The sequence below is a fragment of the Drosophila elegans genome, unplaced genomic scaffold, assembly GCF_018152505.1.
Source record: "Drosophila elegans isolate 14027-0461.03 unplaced genomic scaffold, ASM1815250v1 contig_208, whole genome shotgun sequence".
NCBI lineage: Eukaryota > Metazoa > Arthropoda > Insecta > Diptera > Drosophilidae > Drosophila > Drosophila elegans.
The window spans coordinates 23,369,907-23,389,759 of record NW_024545578.1 but is presented as its reverse complement, the minus strand read 5'-3'; the positions used below and the strand labels follow the sequence as shown (position 1 = coordinate 23,389,759).

General features: G+C 38.1%; 4 protein-coding genes across 4 annotated transcripts in view; 3 read left to right on the top strand and 1 right to left on the bottom strand.

Annotated features, from left to right (window-relative positions):
* LOC108143173 (venom dipeptidyl peptidase 4) overlaps positions 1 to 19,853 on the top strand; it is an 86,350-nt gene that overhangs the window by 12,956 nt on the left and 53,541 nt on the right. The window lies entirely within an intron of this gene.
* LOC108143182 (dynein assembly factor 6, axonemal) lies at positions 1,561 to 2,821 on the top strand. Its single transcript, XM_017267432.2, has 3 exons — positions 1,561 to 1,867; positions 2,106 to 2,338; positions 2,399 to 2,821. Exons 1-3 carry the CDS (start codon positions 1,738 to 1,740, stop codon positions 2,660 to 2,662), a joined length of 627 nt encoding a protein of 208 aa, XP_017122921.1. The 5' UTR covers positions 1,561 to 1,737; the 3' UTR covers positions 2,663 to 2,821.
* Positions 9,117 to 9,711, top strand: LOC108143187. The gene has a single exon (XM_017267436.2). The coding sequence runs from the start codon at positions 9,219 to 9,221 to the stop codon at positions 9,555 to 9,557; it is 339 nt and encodes a 112-aa protein (XP_017122925.1). The 5' UTR covers positions 9,117 to 9,218; the 3' UTR covers positions 9,558 to 9,711.
* Positions 14,154 to 15,312, bottom strand: LOC108143185. The gene has a single exon (XM_017267434.2). The coding sequence runs from the start codon at positions 15,247 to 15,249 to the stop codon at positions 14,806 to 14,808; it is 444 nt and encodes a 147-aa protein (XP_017122923.1). The 5' UTR covers positions 15,250 to 15,312; the 3' UTR covers positions 14,154 to 14,805.

The window sequence follows — 19,853 nt, the reverse complement described above, 5'->3', positions numbered from 1 at the left end:
AAGGTGAAAGTTCTGTTTCGTGATGTTTGCGTTTCCTTCGATGGAACAGATTTCAGTGGCTTTTTGTGATGCAGATGAATGAAATTGGCCATATCGGAATGGGATTTAAGCAAGGAATTTATTTTAAAATTTCATTGAAAATATTCTTGTTCGTAAGAATTCATCAGGATTGCGCTTTTTTTCATGGCCACTTCCAAAATAAGTAAAAAGAGTATATGTGAAAACTAAATGCCGTTTAATAAAGGAATTTCAATTACTTTCAACAAACTAAAATGCACAACTTTTAATTTATTATTTACAATTTAAACCTAAAACGTATGTTTTAAAATAAAAAAAGTTTCAGTAAAAGTTGTTTGCAAATTCGGTTATCTTTAAATTCTAACTAAATCATAAGGTTTTCGATGTGTGTGTCCCAAGAAATTTAATACATTTTTAAACATTGTTTTTGAACGTTTATTTTATTATTTGTTTTATACTAATAAACTAATAAAAAGTCTGTTCACTTTGATAATATGTTTTTGGTAAGTGGAATGCTCCAATTTACTTCAACTTTAGATCTATTTAAATAAATGTTTGCATAAATTGAGTGTGTCCCCTATCCCGGTGGCCTCTCCTCTTGGCGAACCGGAATGTAAGCCGGTTTAGTGCCACGTTTACCCAAGCTGCAAATGACAAAGCCATGGTCCGTGGACACTCCGCGGTCGGTTTAAACCCGGCCCGAGCTGTCAAGAGGTTGCCATTGAACCAGAACAAGAAGCGAAATCCCTTTCGAATGGGGGCTCCCCATTTTTTGTGCGCCGGACACTTTGGCCGACAGCTCGTGTTAAACAAATTAAACACGTAGCCGGAACAGGGGCAGTCCACAGGCGAAAATCCTTTTTGTCGAATGCCAAACTGGGGTCCCCGCTGTGGTCGTGGCCATTGTAACAGAGCCAGGCAGCTTGGCCAGAATCGTGTTGTTAACTCGGCCACGTTTTCGTGTTGCCCTACCCTCGGTTTTGCCTGAAAGTCAAATTAGCGTTTCCCTTCGCCACTCGAGCAGCGCGTGAAAAATGCAAATTTCTGTTCTGCTCTGCTCTGCTCTGTTTCGCTATTCATAATTTGTAGTGGTCCTGACTAGGGGAAAGGTCAAGCCTGGAACAATAATTACACAATTTATAATTCACAAAACAATTGTTTTTGACAAGTGAAATATTTTTGTTCGAGCACAGTTGGGTCTCCGGCAAAAAGTTTGCCACTAAATGGGCCGCCCAAGTTTTTAATTGAAATGCCTAAAGTGGGTCCCATAGTTTCCTCCCAGTTGAAAGTGAAATGTCGCCAGTGGCGGGAAACTGTTGTTGAATAGGGTAACTGGGGACTCTGCAACCCTTTATAGATTTCAGCCGGCACGGAAAAGAGCAGCTATATAATTTTCACGTTGCCTGGGAAATTCCGAATCACGTTTCCGGGGCAACTAAATAAACAATCTCGAAGGATACTACACTCGAGGAACACACATATAATGTGTTTAGCTGGCCTGGATTTTAAAATCTCCATGGGGAGAAACGCCAAGTTTTTTTCCAAGTGAAGTTCATAAGAAAATCATCAATATATCAACAAAGTGGCCTGGAAAACCGTTGTCATGGCTGTAGATTTTCCTCATTCGGCCTGAGCCAACCGAGCTGTGAAGAACTCCAAGCCTTGCTAAGAGAAATTGTTCTATTCCGTAAAGAAATAGTGAGAAAATTCAGTGAAAAAATGTCGATCTTCGATCATCCGGACCAGCTGAAGTTGCTGCAGGACCTACTGAATCCCAATCAGAAGCGAGGCGGCATCGATTACAGCAGCAGTGAGGATGAGGATGAGTCCATGGTGGTCCATAAGTTGAGTGAGTTAATTTGAAAATTTTAGTTTTTGTAAAGCATTAGATCCCAGTTTTTTTAAATGGCAATGATTTTATGTGTACTGAGGAAGGAGGCGACCACCTCCCTATAAATTGTATAATATCCTTTATTGGTCCGTTTATAAGTCTGTCTGTCCTTTAGACTATTAGCTTAGAAAGAGCCTTAGTCATAGAGTACCATTTACCAAACTTTAAAATAGTCTTTATCTGCTTCCGAACCTAGATCCTGGTGCCATTGGGCGTAGCAATGCGGCAGATCCTGCTGGCAAACGTAAAAAGAAACCCAATCCTTTGGCGACTCCTTTGGTGGAGGAGGAGAAAAAACAGCCGGAGAATCTGGAAGAATGGCAGGAGCAGCAGGAGCGTGAGGAAAACGATATACTGGAAAGCCGAAAGAGTCCAGAGTATACGATGACCTATCGCCAGGCTGTGGGCACCGAGGACGTTTTCCTGCAGGTGCAAAAATAATCACCTATATAGCAAAGCAGATAACATCAATATGTGTATACCTAATAGATGGGCAATCGCACTGGCTCCTCGGCCAGCTGTGAAGATCTTATCCTGGAGATTTCCCTGCCTGATGAAGAAATGAGCGCCGACAAAATGTCGCTTAGCTTGCAGGAAACTGAATTGGATCTGGGTACCTGCTTATACCGCCTGCGATTGCCGCTTCCCCATCCTGTCGATGTGGACCGATGTCACGCGAAGTACGACAGCGAGCTCAAGAAGCTGCGGCTCACTTTGCGCCTAAAACGGGAGCTAGACTACGTTAATTTTTAAAGACTTAAATAATATCCATTTATTGTATCTTACACATTACTAACACTAACACTAACAGCCACACGTAAGTTAATCAATTACCAAACATTATCATCAAAATTGTAGAGTGACCGAATCCAAATGAAAAAAATAATATATACATAAAAATTCTTTGTGCGACATTTAGTTTTTTTTTTAATACTTTTGGGTTTTTTGGAGAACATATATCAAGTTAATACAGAATATCTTCATTATTTCCTCATCTAAAATCATTTCAAGATGTTCATAAATCAGTTTAAACCAATTTAAAGAGTATAAGATTTGAAAAACTTTTGTTTTCGAACGTTTTGAACGATCCGAATGACTACTCTTTTAATCAAAAGAGTAGCTTAACTTAAATCCATATACCCCTCACAAAGAAACCTTTCTGAAAATGGCCCAACGTAAAAACATAAGATGAATTTAATTGAACGACCCTCAGATCCGAAATCCCTTAGGCCTAAGCAAATATTTTGACGCTAGAGCATTACCCGAATTTTCCCGCAATTCCAATTCAATTGTCGGCACTTTGGCTTGTTTTGCTACCAAATTGCGCATACGCCGCATGTGCCGTGCTGCCGGGTCAATCGCAAATTACGCTCAAACGAAGCATGAAGTATTCCTTGGGCGCTCGGGCAGCCTTTATTATGATGCTGTCAAAAATCACTTTGGCTAAATATTTGTCAGGCACAGACACACAAAAGTCAAATACGACGAAACCAAAAAAAAAGAAAGGGAAGGCAAAAGGCAAACTTGAAAATCGTGATTTTTTCAGACTGCTCGACCTAATAGGCCGTGAGTTTCGGGGCAGGGACTTTTGGTGTAGGCTGCGGGCCACCCAATTACTTCCCGCTGGGTCTGCGGCTGCGTTTTGCCTCATTTACTCTGACTGGCACTGGCACATTTCAATTTGTGCGCTCCGGGCAAGCTGCGTCCCGATTTTCGCCACCCCGGTCACCGGCAGAGACATGATAAAGTGTCATCCTGCTCACCAAAAAGAAAAATATATAAGTTAAAGCTCACACAGTCACACAGCAGCCGAAAAAAGATGAAAACTGAAGTTTTGGGCAGCTGGAAGTGCGTGCCTTGCCTGGCGAACTAGTTTTTGGATAAGGGAATCGGGGAGTCGCAGACCTTTTGCTTCCTTCTTATTTTCTTAATGAAAGTTTTCCACAGGACTATGATGATAAATCATCTGGCATGAACTCGGCTGTCGACGGAAAACTTTCAATTTAATTTAAATGTCTGAGTCTCGTGGCCAGCGTGGTGAAATTGGAAAGTGAATTACAGCAAATTAGGAAAAAGCTTTGAAAGAACAAAATATTATAATACCAAGATTTAGTCCGAGTTAAATGATAGCAATGACATGGGTGATGAAATGATTTCAGAGACTGAAAATTCCATTTAACACACGAATACTTATCCCATACAAATGAAACAATTTCTCACCCAAGATGGGAAAAGGCAAACTCTTCAAGAAAAGAAGACGGCTAGGTAAACAAACAGAAATTGTATCAGCATTTCCGGATTACTCCTTTTTGGAAAAACAAACAAGACCACAAAAAAATTACCATGTGTTGATGGTAGACTTAACAAACAAACAAAATGAAATGAAAAATGAATGCCGCCCTCAAAAAAATAGGAAAACTACGCAAAAACCAACAGAAAAGGGCTGACAAAAAAGCCCAAATTTTTTTCAGCTCATTTACACAAACGCACGTTTCTGCATCATCATCACGATGATCATCCCGGCTAGAACTACTTCCCTTTTATCATCTTTTAGGAAAGTTTTCGACAACACAAATACAAATACGGTTACAGCTACACCGGCAAATGGGAACACAAAATTCAAATGCAAATTGGGCGCATTTTTCCCATGTGCAATTGTGTTGCGAAATTTGGCTACCTCAGGGCAGGAAAATTGCCAACTTTTAATAAGTGCAGAATACTGTGTGTAAAATGTACTTTAAACCCCAAACATATTCATAATTGAACGATGGCTTGTCCTTGGCTGTGTTTCTGGATCGCAATAAATAATTGTAGCACTTGGCCACACTTGAAAAATGCAATAAGCCAAAGGCCAAACTTCCTTTTGCGGCAATGACCGCTTTTTTCTGATTATTTGTGAGTGGTTAACTGGAACAAATAGTTCAGTCCCAAGGTTAAAACAATAAACTGATGATGAAAGCTAAAAGTGAACAATTTTTCTCGTTAATGCGAAGTCCGCCTTTTCCCTTTGCACCCACTCCGATGTCATCCGGTTTCCGTTCCCTGTTAATTGCCATCTGATTAAAGTCAACTCGGCTTACAGCTTAAAGCTTTTCCGGCAACAAGTCACCCAGCTGAAACTGAATCTTGCATGGTATCTGTGTGTCATTGTCCTTGTTGGCCACTGGAAAATGTTCTCCTTTTTTATTTCATTTTTTTCTGAGCTTCCGTTCCACATAAATCTGCAGGTTTTATTTTTAATTACCAGTAAAACCATTTTCATGTCGACACAGTTAAAAGTTAAAACCCGAATAAATTTCAATAAAAACGAAATGATAAATACAAGAATTTTTTTTGGGAAAACGGCTTTTAAGTTGCAATGTGTCCTTGTGAATGCTAATTGGAAACAGTTTAAGAAAATATGTTCGCATACGAGTAAATTAAAATAAATAAATTATTATTTTTGTAGTTTTATATACTTTAGTTAAAAAAATATTTAAGGCAGCTATTGCCTAAAACACAAACTTTGCATAATAAAACAATTACGTAAGCTTAGCAAAATATTAGGAAAGTTGTAATGTGTAGAAATGAAATCCTTTAATGTGACTTACAAAAAATACTCCCCAATTCCGTTCCCCTTGTAACCCATGACTTCAGAATTATTTTTTGATCATCATTATTTTCTCACACAGTTTGCTTCAACTGCCGCAATCTACCAATTTTCGCACAAAACACTTTTCACAGCTCATTAAGGCTAACAAATTAAACGGGATACCAGGAAAAACAGAAAGTATGAAGTCACAAGTTGCCGCGCTTACGGAAAGAGCGAAGCACACAAATATCACACATACGCCATGTCGTACACTGCATTCTGGCATCTTTGGTAATTGTAGTTAGGCAAGAAGTTGCCTTGTTGCTACATGGCGAAATAACAAAATCATTGTGGAATTTAATTAAGTTGCCTGGTCGGAGCGACAGTTGGTGTGAACAGGACAGAACGAGCCCATTAACACATTTTTCAAGTTTAATTCAACGTAATAACAAATTTTGCTAGGCAAAAACGTCTGTGGGCGGACGGGGAAGTGCTGTGGCACTCAAGCAGCCATATAAATTACAGACAGACATGAGCGGCATACTAGGTCTCGCAGGGTGCGAAAGTGTTGCCATTAAGTCGCACACGTGTGCCCCAGAAGAGCGGAGAAATGCTGAGGAGAGAAAACCCGTAGAAAGTCAGAGAAGTCAGTGCCAAGTGCCAGCGGCATCTGATGGCCCTTCAAGCCTATTTCTTCAAGTGACTTCTATTTCTCAGACCGCCACCCCCTAATTAAGACAAATGTAAAAACTACAGCAAAAATTCCCCAAAAAGCCGAAAAGAAGAGCGAACACATCTGCACACAGAAGAAAGAATGGCTGTTTAGCTCCAAAAATATATTAATCTTAATAAATTGTGTTAGGGAATTATTTGTGAACAACTTATATTTGGTAAACATATTTATTTTGATACAGTTAAGCTGGGGATTTTATGTAGCTTATAGGGTATTTTAGTTTTTATCACACAAAAGATAATAACGTTTTAAGAAAATATTTTGTAAGAAAACAATATTTTAGTTATTACCTTTTTTTTTTAATAAGTTATTTTTTATTTGTTTTTTTTTTTTTAACGAAGTATTTGTCTATGACTTTGGTTTAAAAATAAATATCCAGAGATTTAAACAAAATCCTTGTTAATATCAAAATTTAAATATTCAAAGCCAAACCTAATTTACATTTTTCTTACTATTTAAGTTAAATACCCACATTAAATGTATTATGACGGGCTAATCAATATGATTTATATAATTATGTTCAAATATTTTATAGTGAATTATTTGATGTTTTAAATTGAGCTAGAAAATGTATTTGATCTCAAACTGAACCGTTACAAAATGAATGCCAGAAACACGATAACTAACGAAAACTAATTAGAAATCTCTTAAAAAGAAAATATTAAAAAAAATAAAATGTTTTGTCGAAAACCAGCTCACGTTCACTTTAGGGCACTTTTTCTCCGTGCACTTGTCAGGATTTCTCCCGAAAGTTGATAAAGAGACATTTTCACTTTAGTTCTTTTTGCGATCTGGATGTTGACACACGGCATTTATGTTTGCCCTGACATTGTCACGTGTCTCATCTGTCGCGTCCTGCGGCACCAACAATACACAAAAGTGAAACAGCAGAGCCTGAGTAACAAAAACAAAGGAAAGGAAAAGCCAGCAGCAAATGTCAATGTCTCACTGAAGTGAATGGCTTTCACCTCCCGAGGAGCTGGGCGTGACCTTTTCACATTAATCTCCAGCATGATGGCATTTTAATGCAGGAAACTCAACTATAACTATATGGTTATTTATTGTGATGGGTCTGACAGATGTTGCCTTTGATAGGGGATATGGGCCATGGACCTGGAACAGGAACATAACAAAGTGGGAAATGGTCTTAGACCATTCAATTATATCATCAATTAGTTGGCTGCGCAACATGTTGCCAAGTGATTTGGACAGCAGATTAGGGAACAGCTCGAGTTTCCGGAGCATAAGAATTATATGGGTATTAAAGAGGGTTATTCCCTGGCAATGTGTATCTTACATATAATTTAGATTGATCGCAAGACGTTTATTTTTATATTTAATGTGAAATGTCCTAGAAACACGTTTCAAATTACATGTAATTAAATAGTTAAGCAAAGTTGCAGAAATACCTAAGTTTTAACTTTCTTAAGAAAACTATTAATTAATTAAATAAATAAGCATCTTAATATGTTGAATAATAAATTACTTTCAAGATTTATTTTAAAAGCAAAATGTATGCTTAATTAGTTTATGTAATTGTACCCATTAATTTCCTTACAAATGCTGTTGAAAAAATATTTATCTATTTGTGTTCTCTAAACCAGAACATTTGAAATTTACTTAAATCACTTATAGTGTGTTTTAAATAAAATATTTAATTTTCAAACTTTTCAAGCACCAAAGTCAATTCCAAATAGGGCCTCTAACCCCATTCATATCCCCAAAATTCAATTTATCCCCTACCAACCCTAAACTTTGCCCAAAGATACAAGCGTAAAAACAGGGCCCAGCTGAAAAATGTTGCCTTCTTAGCAGCGCAACGAGTTTTCAATAGGAAACCCACAAAGTAAAAGACGTCGCAAAAGTCAAAGCCCAGCCGCAAGGCAAATGCCAAATGGCATTATCAATAGTGGATTCAGCGAATCCCAGAATAAATAGAAAGCCGAGTGTGTGACTCTGACTGGGTGCAGTCGTGAACATGCATTCGAAGCTATGGCGACATTGTTATAGATATATCTACGTACTTATAGCGACATGCCATTTATTCCATTGAACAAAAACTCATTTGTAAGTGTTTTTATGCGTAAAGGAATTTATTATAAAGGAGGAGCAGTTCCTCCGCAGATTTATTGCTTTATTACGATGTGGCAAAGCGATGGGTATCAGGATGGGAATCCAGTTTGGCGACAAAGGCCAGAGGAATATAAAGAAATGGCTGGCAAATATTTAGCACATGAAGGCGAAAAACAGACTGACAGAGTGATGGAACGGCGGGGTGTGAAAGGGGAAAATGGCGAGAGAATGAATGCTGCATTTCCGTCTTTTTCGGCTTTGTCTCTGTTTTCTGCGTTGGGACTCCAACCTCCAAGAGCGGGATGGTGTGGGTGGCGAAACGGGTGTTCGCCCTTGAGGGCGTTTCACATCGTCGACATCGTCATCAGCATCAGCATCAGCATCAGCATCATTCTCATTGCAGTCGTTAAGTTATAGACTTTGATTTCGCTCGCTTCATTCAGCTGTGGGGCAACTTTTATCCCGCCACCCGGAGTGTGCGCTCCTTTTCAGAGTCGTTTCAGAGATTTATTTGCCTTGTGCCCTGGCATCGACTCTCGGCATCCATATTCTTTGCTCGTCTCACTCTTAAATGGTTTTAATTGATTTCTGATTTTATGACCCTGCTGGACACATTTCACAGTTGATTACATGCCAAATGGGGTAAACTTTCTTGAGAGACTTTGCATTTTCTCAAGGAATTACTCCCGAAGTCTTGCATTTCATACGAATATTTGTTTTTCAACAAATCGATTTAATATCATTTTGTGCGTTAAACTTGGGTAATTGAAATTTTAAATACAAATTGTTGTAGAAGCCTTGGGTTTTGTGTCAGTGTTGTTGTGGAAGCCTTTGGTTTTTTATGTCAGTGTAATTTCCCAAATCTAACCAAGTCAGATATATTTCACTGCTCTTGCAAACTAGTCAAATTACCTAATATATTCTTTTACAAAATGTCGGACGAACAATCTGATGAATTTCAAGAACTCGAAAGTAACGAGTCCTACCAGGAAATAAGCCGGAACAACAGTGCCGTCAGTACAGCCGTGGTGCCTCTGGATACCTCAGAGGATGCTCAGTTTTCGGAGCAAGTTTTTTCCAATATCCATGAGCGACTAAACAGGATCATGAAACGCGTAAGCCTGGCCAATTCAGCTATGGCCCAGATGAAGCGGAAACTCAAGGCCCGGATTCCCTCGACGGTGGCAGTCGATGCTGACAAGTTGGCGGGAGGCGATAACCCACAGAGAATAGATAATACCGCAGGAGCCAATGAAGCCTTCAACGAATGATTAAATGACAATTTTAGATTCAGCTTTAATGTTCACTATGGCTAAACAATTTCATGTTCAAAAATTTTTATTCACCACATCGTACACAGCCTAGAAAAATTCTCCAAGTTTTATGCCAACAGTATGTTCAAGAATAAATTCCAAATTAACCCAAGCTAATTCATAAAAAACAAGTGAATTATAAAGCTGATCCCTTATAATAAACTTGCCTAAAACTCGAATATAAGCCAAACCCTTTTCACCATAATTTGAGCCACTTTTCAACGCCATTTACAATTTATTTGGGGCTTTCCACACACAATTGGCAAAAGGCCTTCCGCTCTGCCTTCAAACTATGACTTCTTTTCGGCTCGCACAATAAACTTTTCATTGACCGCCCTTCAAAAATGTTACCCAGAGCCATTCCGAGCAGCTGCACTTTGTCAAGGGCCTTTTGTTTTCGTCGAAAACTTTGCCGAGCCCCAAAATGAAAGACAAAGTCGGGAAATTTGAGGCTGAAATTTGCATTTGCCTTTCGCCACATTCACATACAAAGACGGATTGTCTTGGGGCCAAACAAATATGTTAAAAGCAATAAATAAGGAAGGACATTCTTCAACTTTGTCGGCTACCGGCCGACTTCTTGGCAAAAATATATGTGACAGGGCTGACAACAAGCTGACACTGAAACTGAGCGCAAAACTAAAGATGAAGCCAAACATGATTTGCCATAAAATGCCATCTCAGCAGCGTTAAATTTTATGAAATATTTTTATTGTTAACTTGCAAAAATGTCAAAAGCATTTTGTCAGCTGGCAAATCTCGGCAATGCTTGGTGGCAGCAATTGTGGAGCACGTTTATCACTCCGACTGTTGCAACTGTGGCACATTGCAGCTGCTGCTCGGCCCCCCGCTCAGAATCCTGCTCCTGCGGCAGTTTGTCATGGTCCAGAGCCGGGAATGTAGTCCTTAGTCCTCGCATTTCCCAGTCGCTCGGAGTCGCATTGTGTCACAACTCTCAGCTTCATGCTTAAGTAAACTTTGCCTCAATGTTGTGACTACGCACTGTGTGTGATAACCGAGTTGACTGAGTGAACTCACTCGGCTGAATGAATGGCTGCCTGAGTGGACGGAGAATGGTTGAAGAACTGCATTCGAGTTCCAAGATAAATTCGAAGCTTTCACGCTGACCAGGAAGGCGAATGTATAAGAAACATAAGCATAATTCCCCTGCAATGATATTTCAAATAAGTGCAGGACTAATTAAGTTTTTATTGACGCAACTAAAATAAGCGGAACGCTGCCCTTAATTTTATATGGCTTAATTGTTTCTAAGTGGTTATTCTATTAATATTTATTTAAAGTTAATAAAATCAAAACTAAAATTGAAGTAGTTGTATTAGTTCTCTGAATACCCAACCATAAAAGCAATTACTAATTAAATTAAGCTACGATTTTAGCTTTTAATTTCCGACTATATGCTTTGAAGTCTCTCCCAGATAATAGCCCTCCCTCGTCTGACGTCATCGATCCATTAAAATTTTAATATGAGCCTAACATGAAAATCAATTACAAAATGCCACAAAATCCGAAAAACCAAGCTCGAGCCCATAAATTCACGCACACACGTCACTTTCTGGTTTGGGGTATCCACACATTTTAGAATATTGAACGCCGAACAGACCTAAACGGCCAAAATTGCCAAGTTCAATGTAACCTGTCACAGGCAGCAGACGAACTAATAACATTTCGATAATCACAAACAGGGAAAAAGGCAAAAGTGGAAAGAGGGAAAACGGGCTTTCATGGGAAATCAATCCCACTGAAATCGAAACTGAAATTGAAACCGAATCTAAGGCTGTGGCTGAGGGGTTTCGACTGAGGAGTGTCCTGTCATTTGGCCAGAAGGTCCCCACTCAACAGATATTTCAAGGCTTTCTGGCTGTTGCCGATACTGATGATGATGGTAATGACTATCACTCTTCAACGAATGACCATTTCTAAGCGACTTGGGCAGTGCTGCCAATACTCAATTTAAGAAACTAAACTGATAGTAAAAAAAAAATAAATGGAAAAGGATAAACAGTTCAAGAAAAGGACCAACCCAAGAAAAGTTTTATAAAATGACAATATTGATTTATTTTTAATTTTCTTAACTTAAAAAAATATCCCATTTTTTCCAGTTTTCCAATCTCTCTATTTTTGGTTGGCTTATTAAAAAAAATTAATCAAAATTAAAAACAGTTTGTTTCAATTTAATTAATTTTTAACTATGGAATTGATTTCCATAAGGTTTAATTCTAAAAGTAAGTTTAGAAAGCATAAATCCTGTTATTCAATTTTTATTTACACAAATACCTTTAAAAAAGAGCATATCTATATAAAAAAAGAACTAAACGTCAGCACTGAACTCGAATTTTTTTCGCGGCAGTCTTTTCCCGTTGGTAATCTGTGGAAATTAGCATTTCAATCAAATCTACTTTTATGTGTCTGACTTGTTTTATGCCTCAACGACAGCAACAAAGGCAGCCTCATCACGCTCATCGTTATCATCATTCGGCAAATGAAATTGTATCCATTCTGTTTATGCATTTGAGCCCCGAAAAGGAAAATTGTCGAAATTGATTGATTAAATATTTATTCATACGGAAGTGCTTAGCGTGTTTTCCCTTTGCCCATTTTGAGGGATTCCTACATATTTATGAACTGTGGCCTGCTCGAGACATTTTTTCCTGTTTGTTGTCTACTTTTTGAGGCTTTCCCTCGGGCTGTGTCATTAATTCAGTTAACATGGAATCCCTTTTGGGCGTGGCTCAGATGGTATCTGAAAAATGTAGTTACATTCCTTAAGCAATTTACTGGGGTAATGCTTCAATAATCTTGTCAATGGGTAAATCACTTGATGAATTTAGTAAACTTGAATGTCATCATGAATTGTTTTAAATTCAAAAAGTATTTCAAGGGGAATGGAGGAAACTTTTGACTGTTTTATGTATTTTTCTGTAAGTTACTTAATGCAAAGCGGTACACTTAAATGAAATAAACAAACTTATCGGAACTCTTTATTCTGCACTTGTCACAAGATTAATAACAAATTTGATCGCCTTTCACTTCTGCTAGAATTAATCCAGCAAATATTTGTTCGTTCTAAGGGTTTCGCCCGCATTCCCAAACGGCTTGTGAATGTAATTTCCCAAGGCACTGTCTGGAGGGCTCATCTTGCGAGGGGCTTGCCTCATTAATTCAGTTAGTTCCCGGCACTTAAAGTCAATCAACTGGCCCGCAGGAAATCTTAATTAAACAAACTTGTTCGGCAAATCTTTTCTAAATGGCTCCTACAACACAAACATTCTGCGAAACGAGAAGCTCTGGAGCTCCGGGCAACCCAAAACCGAGGACTTTGCAGCTACTCATGTTGATATTGAACAAATGCCTATTCCGGATACACTTAGACCGAGTATGAGGTTGCCGGAAGAGGGAATCCAGACTCGATTTGCGGCTAGACGTGCAAAACAATTTGGCGTTTCTTGCACATTCTCGACTTTGATTTTGGGCAGCTATTTTTAGTTGCCGGAGAGCAGACTCCACTGGCAGACGAGAGTCCTCCACAAATTGGTAGTGGGCATGCTTAAAGCACTTCTGCTGCACTTGGAATGGCGAAAGCCAAATCCAGCTCTAAGTATTCCACATTCTGGATCCAGGTCGGCTGGCCGGGCCATTAAAGTGCTAATAAATTCTCAAACTCATATCAATCGATTGCTGTGCAGAGTTGTGGGCCCCATAAAGCGATGTTTAATGGCGAATGTTTGCTCTGGCACCATTGGGCACAAGAAGTGTATAAATAACAAGTCAGCACTATTTAGACAACGGCTCCGACTTAAAAATACTTGGCAAGCGATTTTTAAGATTTAAAAGCTTAGAGTCAGATGTAAAGAGCATTGGATTCTGTTCAATTTAGTGAGAAAAACTGCTCTCAGGAGACTTCTTCTGAGAGCTTTTGAATTGCAATCATTTCAAAAAGCAAACTTATTATTTAAACTGTATATTTTATTAAAATGTAATATATTTTTGAATTTTCTGTGTACCTAAAATTGTTATATTATACATTTTACTTAATTAACAAACCGCTAAATTTTTTGTATACCCAAAAAAATAAATAGGGGATGCCTTGGCATCATAACCCTGCTTTGTACACATACTGTGTAGAAAAAAAGAACTCAATCGGTTATCATAGGTATATGCTGGAAGAAAACTGCAGAAACTGGGGCACGTAAATTTATGATTCGAATGAACCAGAGAGTGATCAAAATAATTAACCGATTAACGGCTGTGGCCTGCTTAAAGCTGGCTAAATTAAGTTCAACTTAAGCTGAAACACTTACTTTGTTCCTGCATTTTTCCCTTACTTTAAACTTGGCGATGGCACCTCTGCCCTCGACTATTTCATCACAAAGATTGACCGCAACATTCACTCAATGAACACCTTTTGAGCCCCATTCAAAACCCTCCTGATCCCGATGACTCTGCTCAATGGACCGCACACTTTCTACCCCTTGGGGTAATAAAGCAAGAAAAAGAAACAAGAATAATAATGAAAAAGAAAAGTTTGTTTTCCCCTTGATATTACTTTAAATATGCAAAACTTCACTGTTTTATGTCCTTGCAGCCGTCCAGTTGGCCGACCAGGGTCCTTCTCCCGACTACTTGTTCCTCTAACGAAGTGCCGAGGTTCCCCTTTCGGGCGGTGGGGCAAAAAATGGAAACAGAAACAAAATATAAAATATAAAATAATGCTCACAAATATTACGCTGCACAAACACAGAGCCAAGTTGGCAAAGCGTTATGGCAAAGTTGCGTCTGGTCCTGGGCCACTTTTGCATTACATTATCTCAAGTTTTGCGCTGGCAATTTCTCATGTTTCCCCCACACATCGTCTCGTATGTCCGTATTTGTATTTACCCATTGTCGTGCTCATAAACATGCAGCTGACTTGTTACTGTCCTGCCATCATCACCATCATCATCATCGTGCTCAACGTCAGGAAAAACTTGTGTCGCGAGACACCAGAAAAACTGAGACCCTGATAAAAACTTTGCCTCATTTTCATGTCGGGCCAAATGAGTTTTGGAAAGTTACCCCCGCCCGAGGTGCCGTGCTATTCGGCTAATGGTGGCAGTAATTTTTAATAAAAGCTGCCAAGTGTCGACACAATTTGCAATTTGCACACGCTCGCCGCCTTTGATGGAATAGTTGTCGGGACTTGGCATTCCTAGTGCTTGCACAACCTCTTCTTGCTGCCCCAGGAGCCCTCAAGCATGGGATGGGAAATCCTTTCCTGGCAACTCGCGCAGTCGGAGATTCTCTGGTACAGCGACATGGTGCCCTCCAAATCGCGCTTCAGCTTGATAAACTTGTACCGCACATTTACATAGGAGTCGGCCAGCTCCTGGGCAGTTCTGGCCCCGCACAGCTGGCTCAGCATGTCCATTTCCAAGTCCACAGTTTTCAGGGACGAAGCATCCTGATCCGTGAGCTCGGGGCTGTTCAGCGAACAGTCGTCCATAAAGGAATCCATGAAAAAGGTGTAGCGCCCGGGAACATTGGTCTTCCGGGTCATGCCCTTCACGAGATTCAGACACTCGTACAGATCTTCCTCCACCAAGTAGCAGATGTCCAGGGCATCGTCGATTTTTGTAAGTTCCGTTTGAATCATTTTTAATAGACTTCAGTCGAATTTGATACTAATCTCAAATTAAGTGCACCACTGACAACTGTCTCAGGGAGTCCTTATACGCAATACCGTAGGTTCCTATATTATAATTCCATTTCTCAATAAATTTAAATTCAATTTTACTAGATGTGATTTTGGTAAACGATATGATAAATGATAAATGACTCAAAAGAAAGAAAGCTGAATACGGAAGTTTAAACAAAAAATTATAGGTCAATACCTACAGAAAGAGATAGACACACACATGATAATTTCTAATTCGACTGCGTGGCGGCAGTCCTACAGTTTGCAATTCAAAGTAAAATATCTTTTTCATAGGTAAACAATATAATTCACCAGTATGGATAATTCTGTACAGACAAATTAATTAAAAATATATAATTGGAATTAACCTATATAGAAATGGCAATAAGCAAATCAATACATAGAAAAAAATGTTAATTGGAAAACTTGCATTTATAACTTTAGGTTTCGTTTCGTCGTTAATTTCTGAAAATATAAATACAGATAATATTTGTATAAAATAAATGCAGTTATTAAAATACAACACTGCTACGAGGGGTACTATTTAAATTTGTCATGGAAATAAAAATGTCTTTTTGTTGTTTTTAAAATTGTTCACAAGAAACAGGAGAGCATTTACTTTCCCAAGAAAAACTTTTGTTGGGGTAAACTCATTTAAGATTTACTCACACGGTCGATTGCAGTTTTGTGTCTGGATCTTTCGAATATACCATGATTTGTTACACAGTAATACACGTCTTTTAAAGTCGAACTTTTAAATCGATTCCGTACACTACTCGACCCCTTTTTGACCGAGCATCAAATCTTTCGTTTATGCTAAAAAGAGCAAAGCTTTTTTACGGTGTGGCCAGAATTTAGCTTGCCAAAAGGTTGTGTTCAAATATATAAGTAGTACCCCTCGAAAATTAAACAATTTGGTTTTGTTATCAGTTTTGGTGTCTTACCTTTCTAAGAACAATCTTCTCCAAGTCCTCGATTCGATCTATGAGATCATTCAACTTGTTTAGTTTCGTGCACCTTTTTTGGCAATCAAGCATTATAGCCGCTTGTTCTTTTTGCTCTGCTATTTGATCTCTAATTAGCTTTGCTAGTGAGCCAGGACCTAGAAGTCTTCTTTTTATTTTATCCAGATTCTGGCTAACTTCAATGCTTAGTTTCTCTAGTAATTCCTTGCCATCATCTGTTCGGCTGTTCAGCTGTCGTCCTTCGAAATCCTTTAACTGCCTGTCAACATTAACTCGCAACTCCTCGAAATTCCTTTTCAGACTTACCAACTCATCAGCCGAGTTTGGTAAAGTTTTGTATCCATCCTTGTGGTTAAAAAACCCATCTTCTTTGTCTTTTAGAGTTTCCAAAGTGGTTTTAGCTTTGTCTAGCTTTTTGTTGAGATCCGTTAGTTGCTCTTGAAGACTATCATCATTTTTTAATTTATTTAAACCGCCCATCCCTTTGAGAGTTTCGTCTAGACCCTCTCCTATGGTTTTAAAATGATATGCGCTCTCTTTAATGTGATTATTGTAGGTTTGGTTCATTTCCTTAAGCAAAGCTGGTAATAGATCAGTTTGCAGGTCTAAATCATCCATTTTCGAGCAACAATTGGGAAACTTTTCAAGCTTTTCACGCAGACTAAAATCATCCTCTTGCAGTTCCCAAATCCTAAAACTTAAATTTTCATCAATGGAACAGTTGGCTTTGCTTATTGAAATATCATTGAAAGCCTCATTAGTTCTGGAGCTTGCTGACTTAAGACAGGTTTTATTTTTTTCAGTTTGCAATTCCTGAAGTTGAGATTGAATATCGTCTAACTTCTCTTTATTTTCCAGGCAAGTGTGAAGGCTTGCATTTAAATAAAATGATGGTCCCAGTATAAAACGATTTTTAATGATCGTCCCTAAGCTTTCCAATTGCTTTTCCACAGCAACAAGGTCAGGCGTTATGCGGTCGAAATCATTTTCAGTTCCGCAATTTTCCTTGCACTTGTCAAGCATATTTTTAATATTTTCGCCACGGTCTTCTGTATTTTTTTTTAGAGCAGTCATTAAGACATACTGATTTCGTTGCCTTTCCCCAAGCTCTTTGAGCTGATTTTCTATATTCTGGATATAGTAATCTGCTTTACTTTTCGTCGTTATTAGCTTATTGTCCAACTCGAGCACATTTTCTTTCAGTTCAGCAAAGCATTGGGTATTTGTCCCCTGGTTAGATAATTGCTTTTCCATCGTTTCCCAGTGTGTTTTAAGGACCTTCATTTTATCCATAAGGTCTTTAAGTATATTCTGCATCTCATTATTCTGTCTGGAGCTTTCAGGTTCTACCTCAGTTAATTTTCTTTCCATATTCTTTACTTTTTCTTCCAGATCAGCTTTAAGCTTTTTAATTGAGTCTCGCACGTTCTCACAACAACTTTTAAAGCCCTTAAGCACGGCTTTTTTGATTTTGGGTAAAATATTATCCAGATCCTCTCCCAGATCTCCGCTCTGTTCCAAATGCTTATTTTGTATTCCGATTTCTTGATCTATTTCATTGACATTTTTGATGATTAATTTCAAAGTCGTCTCTTCAAAGAAGCAACACTTCTTTAAAGGTGTCGGTCCATTCAGAGAGCTCAGTAGGGTACCCAGATCTGTCTGGAAGTTCCGCAACTGGGCATAAAGCTTCAGCTGCTCAGCCGTCCACGAGGAAATATCTTTGTAGTCTTCGCACTTTCCATACCTCGGAGGTGCTGTTATTTGATTAGAAAGCCTTCCATTGCGATGAGTGTGATGGGACCCCATCGATGCAATTGCAGATAGCAGTGGTAGTAGTGACGCAATCAATACCTGTGCATGACATTCGCAGTGTTGAATGAACACATCTCGGCAGTATTATATATTCAACTCACCTTTGGTTTCATTTTCGTCACGTTTACTGCGGTCCACGGACTTCTGTCGCCGGTCTGCCAAGTTCAACTAACTGGCAAAAAGAGAGAAAACTACTAGTAACCTTTTGCAAAGAGCGGTGACCACCAATCGATTTGCATGCTGTGTTTACTAATCGTCGAGGGAAGTTTCATAATTTGAAATAAAACTTCACAAAGCAAAAGGCATTTTTCAATTTTGGTCGGTACAACTCGTTACCGGGCTCAATAAATAGTTTTGAATATTTAGTTTAGTTTACCTGTTTTATATAGAAACATGTTTTTATTTCACTTTAAAATATGATTCCGAACTGGTTCTGATATCCAGAAAGTCTTTTAATACAAGCAATTTTTTTTCTGAACATTATTTTAGAGATACAAATTTTGTTTTCGTACAAGTTTAAAGTAAATAAATTAAACAATTTTTTTCAGTTAACGAAAACGTCTTGATATAACGTTCAATTAGGTTTGTTTTATTGATCGAGGAAAATATTTTGATAAAAACTAAGTAGAATACAATAAAATATAAAGTACATTAAAGTGCAAATGCAATAAAAAATAAACCTCAATTTCAAGAATAATGACCCAGAATCTATTTTTTTTAAAGTAATTTTTTGTTAAGAATTATTTTTAAATTATTTATTCAAGAATATTGAAGTGCAAATACAATACAAAAGAATACATACAGAAATGAATAATTTTTTTAAGGCATTTGGAATTCCCTTTAGCCCAAGAAAAAAATAGAAAAATACTCGAATTTAACATATAGTTTATTTCAGAGGATAAAAGCACATATTAATTATTATTATTGCATATAGTAATTTTGGAATGTGTTGTTTTAAGTTTTAAGTAATGACAACATCAAGTTAGTCAGTATAACCAGTAAGAAAGAGCTTACTAACAAATTTTGTACTATCCAGTAGGGATATAATCAACACCACCAATTCTAACATCAGATTTGGTTATGCCAGCTCTTTTTCGTGTTGGTCTGGGCTTTGGATTTGGTTTGGAAACTGGTTTCGGAATTGGTTTTGGAATTGGTTTTGGAATTGGTTTTGGTTTTAATGAAGTCTTAGCTAGTTTTTCCGCGTCCTCCAATTGATCAATAAGTTCTGTTATCTTGTTAATCCCCTTGCACTTTTTTTGGCAATCAATCATTAGATTTGAAGGCGTTTGCTGATTGTCTATCTTATCTTTGACCTCCTTTTCCAGATCGTCATGCTTCAAAAGCGTTTGTTTTAGTCTATCCAAATCCCGGCGAACAATATCGTTAAGTTGCTCTATATATTTATAGCCACCCTTAACATTTGCTGACGGTTCACCTAACTTGTTCTCTTTAAAATCCTGTAACTGTCTGTTAACTTTTTGACGAATTCCATTGAAATCTTTTATAAGCCTCTCCATCTCATTTGACAAGCCTTCTGCATTTTTAGTGCCCTCTATAACCTTCAAAGTCCCCCTTTGTTTCCCTCTTAGACTTTCCAACGCTAAATAGGCTGTGTTTATTTTTGTATCGATGTTCTTTAGCTGTTCCTGAAAACCCTTGCTAATTTTTGATTTATTAATGTTGCCTAATCCCTTAAGTGTCTCTTCCAGCCTTTTTTGAATATGTTTAAATTGATTTTCGTGAGATCTTATCTGTACATTGTAGGTCTGGTTCATTTGC

Coding starts and splice junctions, on each gene's coding strand:
- LOC108143182 (XM_017267432.2), top strand. CDS start 1,738: ATGTCGATCTTCGATCATCCGGACCAGCTGAAGTTGCTGCAGGACCTA. Junction 1,868..2,105: donor CATGGTGGTCCATAAGTTGA/GTGAGTTAATTT, acceptor TTCCGAACCTAG/ATCCTGGTGCCATTGGGCGT. Junction 2,339..2,398: donor CCGAGGACGTTTTCCTGCAG/GTGCAAAAATAA, acceptor TATACCTAATAG/ATGGGCAATCGCACTGGCTC.
- LOC108143187 (XM_017267436.2), top strand. CDS start 9,219: ATGTCGGACGAACAATCTGATGAATTTCAAGAACTCGAAAGTAACGAG.
- LOC108143185 (XM_017267434.2), bottom strand. CDS start 15,249: ATGATTCAAACGGAACTTACAAAAATCGACGATGCCCTGGACATCTGC.